Below are 10,058 nucleotides of genomic sequence, written 5' to 3'. Positions count from 1 at the left end.
AAAAATGAACCATGAAGTCAACACAAAAAGGCTGGGTTAAAATTTAAACATTGAATTTTGAACTTTTAATCAAACCACTGCAATGATAGATGGGAAAACTGTAACAACTAGGAAGAAAAGGACTTTCCTCAACTGTTGGGGGGCAAAACATGAGTATTTTTAAGTTGATTCAGGACCAGAATCAAATTTTTATTTTTTTTGCAAATCAGAAAAAAACGAAGAGGTGAATCCGAGAACCAACAAATTAAATTGGTGTGGCCTTAGTTCTGTTTACTAGTATCTAACTTCTCCCTACTGTACAGGTGTGACCTACTACATTTACTTGTACCCACTGGCATCACAGCCACCCGTCAATCTCCATTTGTCAAGTTCAGACAGACTACGAACGTCTTCCAGTTCTCACTACAGAACTACAGTACTCAAGGTAGGCACAAAATATACACCATTTATATGTCATTGCTGCCATTCTGCAGTCCTTATTCTACCATTTTCAGGTCTCAACTATCCACATTGTTTTTCCCAGTTCCCCCTCCCTAAATCTATTCCAAAGTAAACCATTACAACATCACACTCACTCTCTATCTTGCTTTACATCATTTAACATAAAACTTCACATTTTTGTTTATGTAAGAAGTTAAGAACACAACTCTTTAGGTAGTTCTAGGAACTCACTGCCTTTACATATTCCTGCTATCAACCACAAATGTTGTCTTTTCTGCCATGCTCCAACATAGTAACTAACCAGACTTTTACATTTTCAGCATGTCTACACCACCATCAACTCAACTGCCTATTCTCTAATTCATGGAAATGAATTATAAAATCAACTCAGACAAGTCATCAAAGTCTCATGACATTCTGGCATGTTCCAACACATTCTCTGATGGGTTGTAGCCTGGTTACCAAACCTATTATAGCTCCCCAGTCTTACAGCTATCTGCGGAGAGGCTGTAGGACTCTGGAGCTATAATAGGTTTGGTAACCAGGCTAGATGGGTTGTACACTACCAAAACTATTCTCCACTTGGTCCCTCTGGGTTTGCTGCATCCTGTGTGTCTGCATGGCTGGTGTTCAGATATGGTAGGTACATCCGCGCCACAACGTCTGTACACTTGTAGCAACACTGCCGCGCAAAAGGCAGTTCAGACTCTCTCCAAACACCTTCAGGCCTGTCATACACGAAAAGCTCTTGAAATAGCTCTAGCTTGACCCATTTCGGGGAATCATAATCGACTATTGCATGCAGCTTGTTTGCGAGTACAAAGAAAGATCCATCTACAAAGAATATGTCTGGATTATTCCCTCCATGGGTCTCCAGAAAGCTTGGGACTGGATGTTCAGACCAGCTGTCTGCTTCTGTATCATACACCAACATGTTGGAGTAGCCAGGATCCATCCAAAAGATCTCTGTTCCCATGGCAACTGCCATACCGAAGTCTAGTTCCACTTTAGGACTGTAGACTGACAGGGATTTCTTGGACCACCGGTCTTCCCTTGGGTCGTACCAATGCATTTCTGGTACGTCTGCGTCATCTAAGTAATCTAACTTGGTGAAGAGGTAGATGTGCTGATTGCAGGACACTGCGAAGAGGGAGTAAAACTCATCACCAATATCAGGTGTTGAACAGTTTTGCCACTCATTCTTATGCTGGTTGTATTTCTTCAATACCACCTCTCCTTCATCAAGGTAAAAAAGATGTCCATCGACTTCCATCAGGTGGTTAGATATATCCTGGTATCGAAGTCCCGGTTTTTCACATCCTTTGCACACAGTAGACTTTTGTTCCCACTTGTTCTCAACATGGTTGTATTTACACAGATAGATGCTGTCTGGATCTGTAGCCAAGCCATAGATCTCATTATCACAAGTAACCACACCCCTGTATGGACATACTGGTTGGTCATAGTCACACCTGATGTACTTCCCTTCTCCTGGGTTCATCCACAGCATCTTTTTACCACTGTAAATAAAAGGTAAAATACATTCAATGATCAGGACATACAATGTTGGTTCTAGGATTTAGGAAGATAATGCTGAAGAGAAATTCAAACTTGAAAACAGAGTCAAAGAAGAAGAACAAGTATAATATTATACATACTTCACTTCATGACGCAACAGAACCATTTCTGTGGTCATTGCAAGCCTCGGCTTCTGGTTGGTGTGTACCACATTCCTGATGACCTCAGAACTCCCAGGATCCTCCCTGACCAGGGGATGTTCCAAGATGGCTGCCGTGTCGTCTGAGGTCAGCAGGTTGAAGCGGATGTGAGGGAGGATGCTGGGTAGATGCTGCAGTCTGCAGGGAACAAGGTGAAGCCAGAGTTTTGGGTCATATTTTTACATCACTGCAAATAATACTGGGATGTCAAATCATTTGACTAGTAAACAACTTCCAAAATCAACATGTGCATGTCATCAGTAGTATGAGGTTTCTTCAGTAATATTATGTAATTATCAACTAACTTCATCACTAAAAGATACCTGTACAGCTAGAAAAGTAACATTTGCAAAACAAATGCATAATGTTCAACTTCGCATATGGTCTGCTCTGTCGATTCTTATTCAAACACATCAACATATATGGTGTATGTCAACTATGTATCTCTTTTTAATGTAACATTGTGAATATTAATAGAGTTTGAAAAAAAAAATATGGTGACAGGAATCTAAATCCAACACCAGTTACCATGGTGAGGGACCGCCTGGTTCAGGTCATTGACCAGGTCAGAGGTCACTGGAGAAGAAGAAGAAACTGAGCAAAAACAATATGTTTTCCTTTGGTGTTGCTCACCTGTCCTCCCTGCTGTGCTGCACCCATCTCACCACAGCCTCCCACACTCTTGTCTCCTCTTTAACCTCCAGCTTATCCTGGCTGATGATCTCAGTCAGCTGATCCACACTCAGGCTGCTGAACTCCTCACTGGAGGAAACCTGTGGAGGTGTGACATGCTTTAAAATAATTGGCAATTCAAATATATATGTGTCTTCATTAAGTTTTACACCAGTAGTTTAGGAGCAGGCTGGATGACCAAGTCTTTAACACACTTTGTGGGGTCTCCAGGGTCATTTGGAAGTTATATATGCTGTAAATAGAATATCCTGGAGAGATCTGTATAGCCGGTATAACCGCCTTTCGGTGTAACCCACCAGCTGGCTTCATTACACCGATCGACTTGTTACACCTAACCCTTGAACACCTTACTCTAGACACTGTTTAAAGCTATCTAATAATGACAATGAGATGTCTCTAGGAGCAGTGACATGCACGAAAATTTATTTTATAAAAGTCCCTCAGATCACAATGTAATTGAAGACCGACCTCCACAAAATGCTGACATATATACTCCAGACAAGCCTTCAGAACAACTTCCACCATGAAAACATCAGCAAACTTGTACAGGTCCACACAGGTGGAGCCCTCCACGTTCATGGCCATGTAGCTGCTGCAGGTGTCTCTCACATAGTCCATCTGTAGGAGGTCGGCTGCCTGGTACAGGGGCTGCACTCTGTCCAGAGACACATGGAGGGTTCCCGAGTAGATGTAACTCAGGATCTCCTCAAACATGTCTGCATCCAAGCCCTGTAGCATCAAAGCAAACAATAAATAAATTTTCAAATATATCATTTACAGTTACTAGTTGTTAATTTTCTGGAAACAGATGTTTCTTTGTGCCAAAAACAGTTACTCAAGCAACTGGATATGTTTTAATTTTCTGTATCTGTATAGCCAATATAACCGCCCTTTGGCGTAACACACCAGCTTCACGGGCACGCGGCGTGGCGGCAGCTGGCTACAATTTACACCGATGGACTTGTTCTGATGATAATAATGATGTACCCCTATTGTACTTGGTGACAGCGAGTTCCAATCTGCGATCGTTCTAGGAAAGAAACGGTCTGACCAAGGGTTGAAAAAAAAAGCCGATTGTATTCATTTGACAAAAAACATCTTATCAAGACACTTGTATGAAGCAAGGTGTTTTGTGGTCTTGTTGTAACACTTTAAACGTTCTGCCAACCCTACATTTTACCTGTAAAACAACCGTGTTCTGGCGACGTTCCGCCATGTCGCTTGTAAACATGGCTCTGAAGTAGTGGCTGGCCGCGGACAGAACAAGCCGATGGCAGGGAAACCGCCGGTCCTCGACTTCAAGGACGACATCCTGTAGTGCCCCTTCCTTCTGTAAGTCGCCCACAGCTCCAAGAAACCCGCGCAGATAGCTCTCGTCTTGGTAGGAACGAAGACGGACTGAGCTGGTGGAGAGCTCCACGTTCATGGCCATGTAGCTGGTGCAGGTGTCTCTCACATAGTCCATCTGCAGGAGGTCGGCTGCCTGGTACAGGGGCTGCACTCTGTCCAGAGACACGTGGAGGGTTCCCGAGTAGATGTAACTCAGGATCTCTTCAAACATGTCTGCATCCAAACCCTGTAGCATCAAAGCAAACAATAAATAAATTTTCAAATATATCATTTATAGTTACTAGTAAGTTGTTAATTTTCTGGAAACAGATGTTTCTTTGTGCCAAAAACAGTTACTCAAGCAACTGGATATGCTTTTCTGTATCTGTATAGCCAGTATAACCGCCTTTTGCTGTAACACACCAGCTTCACGGGCACGCGGCGTGGCGGCAGCTGGCTACAATTTACACCGATGGACTTGTTCTGATGATAATTGAAATTGAAATACCTTTATTGTACATTCATGCCACGACGGGCTAGGTACAGGTCAAGATATGACAGACACGTAACAAACGTATATAGAAAATTGGAGACAAAAGATGGGAACGGGTTTTCGGCGCGTGAAAAATTTGTGCGTGAAAAATTTGTGCATGAAAAATTTGCGCGTGAAAAAATTAATTTCCTGAATTATGTCAGAAAATATGCAGTACAAAATTCTAAGATAACAAAATGTGATCCCATGATATAATTTTCCATCTGTTAGCCATGGTCTTAGCTTTAAAATCTACTGATTCTGTAGGTCCCATGGGAATAGGTTACCTTGCAAACCACTCAAAAATGTCACAAATACAAGAGATTGTTCCTAGCATCAGGTTTTGTATTGTAAGACAATTGGTAATTACATATTTACATATAACCTAAATTTCAGATGTTTTCAAGCAGATTCTTTCACGCGCGCGTGATAACTGAACATATTTGAAAATCACTCAAAAAAAGGTTCTGTACTCTAGGATAACTATGATACTTAATTCCATTTCATATCTGTTTTATCCTCTAAAGTTTTAAACTACAAAAAGTTAAATTAAGATCCCTTGGGAGTCAAGATTTGCATATTTTCACAGGCAGAATGTGGTAGCTGTTTCAGATTGCCTGCTTCTTTCAGCCTCTTATGATGGCGAAGTCAAACCAAGAAATTCTTTATAATCATATACGTATACTTCAGTAAAAAATGAATACTGAAGTTAGTTATACTGAGCCAGTACATTTTCTTTCATGTCTGTATGTCACAGTCTCACTCTGCCACGGGCACTACTAAATTCTTGTCTCAGTTACAAACATTGTACTTGTTGTCAAATCCATTATGATGTGTTTACCTTCAGTTGTACATTTGACAACTCTATGGTCAAGAAATGCTGGAGATATTTTTACATGATCTAGACACTGGCAGATGATTGATATTGCTTGACCTACTTTTGGAGTTTGGTGGAACATCTTCATCTACTGAGTTTAGAGACCTGTTACACAGTACTAAACTCAGTAGAGTCTTTGTGTCAGTCATATTTAGCGTGATCTCATCAGATTCCCAAAAATATATAGACAATATAGTTTAAATTTTACTCTCATCTAGAATATATATCAGGCCAAAGAAATCTTACAAGACTCTGTGTTTTTTGTTTCAGCAAATTGAGATTTCATGGAAGATGACCCAAAAGTATCAGTTTTACTCCAGTGACCCCAAACACAGGGCAATAGACTGAGTCAGGGCAGGCATCTGTAGTGTACTGGTACCTGGACTATAGACCTACCACTAAAATGGGTACAAAAAGGACCTTATCAATTTGAATTTGTGGGGAAGACTAGGGACACTGAGTTTTTTCAGCCTGCTTGTTATAATATAAAATGTATATGAATATTGTCAGCAGATTTAGATTTCATGCTGTATCACTTACACAAGTGACCTGTAGATGACCCTTCATACTCCTGGTTCACAGGATGACTGTGAGGGCAAAAGACCAAAAGACCAAAAAGGCAAAAGAGACCCGACAATCTGTACAGCATGTCACCACTAGTTACCCTAGAGGCTGGATGCTTTGGGCCTAGTGTGCTTGGGTCTAACATCCAGGCTATTACGTAAGCTAGCCTGGGTTCCGAACCCATAGCACACCTGACACAAAATATCTCAGTGATATTTTGTGTCCAGTGTGCTATGGGTTTGGAATCCAGGCTAGCTATAGCATGACCCTAATGTGTCGAGAGCTGGCAGAAACTGCAGAGGATGGGACACAGGTAGGGTGGTTGAACCTCCAAGCCCAGGACTGAACCTCTACTTCCTTGCTTCCTTACTAGTACACAAGTTTGACTGACTATCTTAGTCAAAATAATTTAAACAGAACGTATCAATTCCCTAACTTCTGCTCACTAAGTGCCTATATCACCACAAACTCCAAACAAGTTCAAAAATTTCTGTTGTCTTCTGCCCTTAATCCATTGAAATTTGGTGCCGCCTTGTAACTGACGACTTCATGGTTGGGTTTCACACATTCCTTTACTTTAATATAGTTATACCAGAAAGTCTCATTGGTGTGTTTAGATTTTAACATTCAAGTCTAAAAAGAATGGTATGGGTATGGGTTGAAGTTCCATGGACTTTGTTATGGAACTTGACATGTTTCAATATATGGTGTATAAAACTTAAAAAGAAATAATAGCAGTGGCTTTTGAACAGTTTTAGTGTGATTCATTTTTCCCAAAACTTTTAATAGTGTAGCTAATTTGTCTGGTGTACGTAATTTTCAATGTTACCTGCACCAGTAAAGAAAAAAGGATTTTGAGCCAGTGTATCGGTGCACACAAGGTTTTTTGTGTTGTTACCATGCTCATGTATGGGACTAATTAAGTTGCAACACAAAAACTTCACGCTAGCTGACCCAATGGGTTCAATTTACAGTGTCCCCCAATTGACCTGTAAAGAAAGAATTAGGCCAGAACATGTTCCTCAGTAGATAGATGCTCTCCTCAAGACAATTCCAGAATCAGCACAAGGCACCAAGAGAGACAAGTTGAACTGAACCAAGCGTAAACCAGCACCAACAGACAGCATCTAGCAAGATATTACTACTAAACAAGGACAACAATAACATAGGGCCTAGGAAAATAAATGTTGTGTTTCCTGTTTCCCGACCGACCCTAAAAAAAACCGCCGACCCTAGACTTATTTTTGTGTGGACCCCTGCATATTGCTGAACCAAAACATTTGCACGACGCTACCGAGAGAATCGCTGTCATTGGTGGAACATCGGGCGCCCCGCTAGCGTTTTGAAGCCGTGTAAACAACGCTTATTGTCTGATTTGTTTGTAAAACAAAGCCCTCGACCCCGAAAATAAGTTTAACAAAAAAGCCGATACGTTTACGAAACCGCAGAAAATTCGCTATCGACGTAAAGCACATGGTGGCCGCAAGTCCTGAATCTCAAAATCGGCAACGCGGCAGAAAAATGCCTGGTCCATTTTAGCGATTTTTACCATAAAAATAACGTATGTGGTTTATTTTCCCTCTGGTGTTAGTTTTTAGGTCCCGAAACCCTTTAAAAAAGTAGAAATTTGCCGGCAAATTGGACGGCCGAGGTGGGGAGGGCGCCTGCATTTAGGGTAAAGGGACCATTTATTTTGTCCCGAGTATGTAAATGAGGTGCTTATACATGCAAATACCTTGCAAATACGTAATAACTTAACAGAATAAAGTAAAAAAAACGAGAAAGCAGGAGAATGCAAGAGAACACAGGAGGAAGTAGGAGAACACAGGAGAACACAGGAGAAAGTAGGAGAAAGCAGGAGAACACAGGAGAAAGCAGGAGAACACAGGAGAAAGTAGGAGAACACAGGAGAAAGCAGGAGAATACAGGAAAAACCAGGAGAAAGCAGGAGAACACAGGAGAAAGCAGGAGAACACAGGAGAAAGCAGGAGAATACAGGAGAACACAGGAGAAACCAGGAGAATACAGGAGAAAGTAGGAGAAAGCAAGAGAACACAGGAGAATACAGGAGAAAGCAGTGGAACGCAGGAGAAACCAGGAGAATACAGGAGAAACCAGGAGAAAGCAGGAGAACACAGGAAAAAGCAGGAGAAAGCAGGAGAATACGGGAGAAAGTAGGAGAACACAGGAGAAAGTAGGAGAAAGCAGGAGAACACAGGAGAAAGCAGGAGAATACAGGAGAAAGCAGGAGAATACAGGAGAAAGTAGGAGAACACAGGAGAAAGCAGGAGAACACAGGAGAAACCAGGAGAACACAGGAGAAACCAGGAGAACACAGGAGAATACAGGAGAAAGCAGGAGAATACAGGAGAATGCAGGAGAACACAGGAGAAAGCAGGAGAACACAGGAGAAAGTAGGAGAACACAGGAGAAAGCAGGAGAATACAGGAGAAAGCAGGAGGAAGCAGGAGAAACCAGGAGAACACAGGAGAAAGCAGGAGAACACAGGAGAATACAGGAGAACACAGGAGAAACCAGGAGAATACAGGAGAAAGTAGGAGAAAGCAAGAGAATACGGGAGAAAGCAGGAGAACACAGGAGAATACAGGAGAAAGCAGTGGAACGCAGGAGAAACCAGGAGAAAGCAGGAGAATACAGGAGAAACCAGAAGAAAGCAGGAGAACACAGGAAAAAGCAGGAGAAAGCAGGAGAATACAGGAGAAACCAGGAGAAACCAGGAGAAAGCAGGAGAACACAGGAGAAAACAGGAGAACACAGGAGAAAGTAGGAGAACACAGGAGAAAGTAGGAGAACACAGGAGAAACCAGGAGAATACAGGAGAAAGCAGGAGGAGGCAGGAGAAAGCAGGAGAATACAGGAGAAAGTAGGAGAACACAGGAGAAACCAGGAGAATACAGGAGAAAGCAGAAGAAAGCAGGAGGAAGCAGGAGAACACTTGAGAAACCAGGAGAATACAGTAGAAAGTAGGAGAACACAGGAGAAAGCAGGAGAATACAGGAGAAAGCAGGAGGAAGCAGGAGAAACCAGGAGAACACAGGAGAAACCAGGAGAACACAGGAGAAACCAGGAGAACACAGGAGAAACCAGGAGAACACAGGAGAAACCAGGAGAACACAGGACAATACAGGAGAAAGCAGGAGAATACAGGAGAAAGCAGGAGAATACAGGAGAAAGCAGGAGAACACAGGAGAAAGTAGGAGAACACAGGAGAAAGCAGGAGAATACAGGAGAAACCGGGAGAAAGCAGGAGAACACAGGAGAAAGCAGTAGAACACAGGAGAAAGCAGGAGAATACAGGAGAAACCAGGAGAACACAGGAGAAAGCGGTAGAACACAGGAGAAAGCAGGAGAACACAGGAGAAAGCGGTAGAACACAGGAGAAACCAGGAGAACACAGGAGAAAGCAGGAGAATACAGGAGAAGCCAGGAGAAAGCAGAAGAAATTTACTTGCTGTGGCCTTACATAGTGGCCAAGACGTAGTTTATGTAGGTTAGAAATAGTGTAGAGAATGACATCTTGCTCAATCTTTGTGTGTTATTTTCCCTTTCTTGTATTTCTTGAAAAATAACTTGTTATACGCTGTGACATCAGTAAATTGTAACCACTAAATAGTTATGCAAGAATACCTATTCCCCAAAATGAAATTCCTCCAGATTGCAACTTCTTGTCTGTATTTTCGACAGTCTGTCTATAAGACTCAGTATATGTATCAATCTGCCTCTAATAGTTTTGATTCCTTTATATGAAATTTCCACCGTACTTTCTTTTTATCATCAGGTCTTAAATTTGCAACTGTGTTAAGGAAGAGAGAAGAAGTTGAACCTGTACATAGTAAATTGGTAAACATTTATATTAAGACGCAATAGTAGATTTTGCTATCGT

The 10,058-nt window shown here is 41.8% G+C and overlaps 1 protein-coding gene across 4 annotated transcripts in view; it reads right to left on the bottom strand.

Annotated features, from left to right (window-relative positions):
- Nucleotides 1-208: 208 nt before the first annotated feature.
- Nucleotides 209-10,058, bottom strand: part of LOC109464916 (kelch-like protein 6) — a 19,341-nt gene continuing 9,491 nt past the window's right edge. The window contains exons 2-7 of one of the 4 annotated variants that reach the window (XM_019762022.1): nucleotides 4,033-4,428; nucleotides 3,321-3,581; nucleotides 2,793-2,932; nucleotides 2,100-2,297; nucleotides 996-1,961; nucleotides 210-898 (exon numbers count right to left, since the gene is read on the bottom strand). In XM_019762022.1, the coding sequence (XP_019617581.1) occupies nucleotides 1,013-1,961; nucleotides 2,100-2,297; nucleotides 2,793-2,932; nucleotides 3,321-3,581; nucleotides 4,033-4,428 (1,944 nt within the window). In that variant the 3' untranslated portion in view covers nucleotides 210-898; nucleotides 996-1,012. Of the gene's footprint in view, nucleotides 1,962-2,099; nucleotides 2,298-2,792; nucleotides 2,933-3,320; nucleotides 3,582-4,032; nucleotides 4,429-10,058 lie in introns of all 4 variants that reach the window. The other 3 variants (XM_019762023.1, XM_019762024.1, XM_019762025.1) reach the window with 3 other exon arrangements.

The sequence above is a fragment of the Branchiostoma belcheri genome, unplaced genomic scaffold, assembly GCF_001625305.1.
Source record: "Branchiostoma belcheri isolate BF01 breed outbred unplaced genomic scaffold, Haploidv18h27 scaffold143, whole genome shotgun sequence".
NCBI classification, from domain to species: Eukaryota; Metazoa; Chordata; class Leptocardii; order Amphioxiformes; family Branchiostomatidae; genus Branchiostoma; species Branchiostoma belcheri.
The sequence above is the reverse complement of the archived record's forward strand: the minus strand, read 5'-3'. Positions and strand labels throughout refer to the sequence as shown.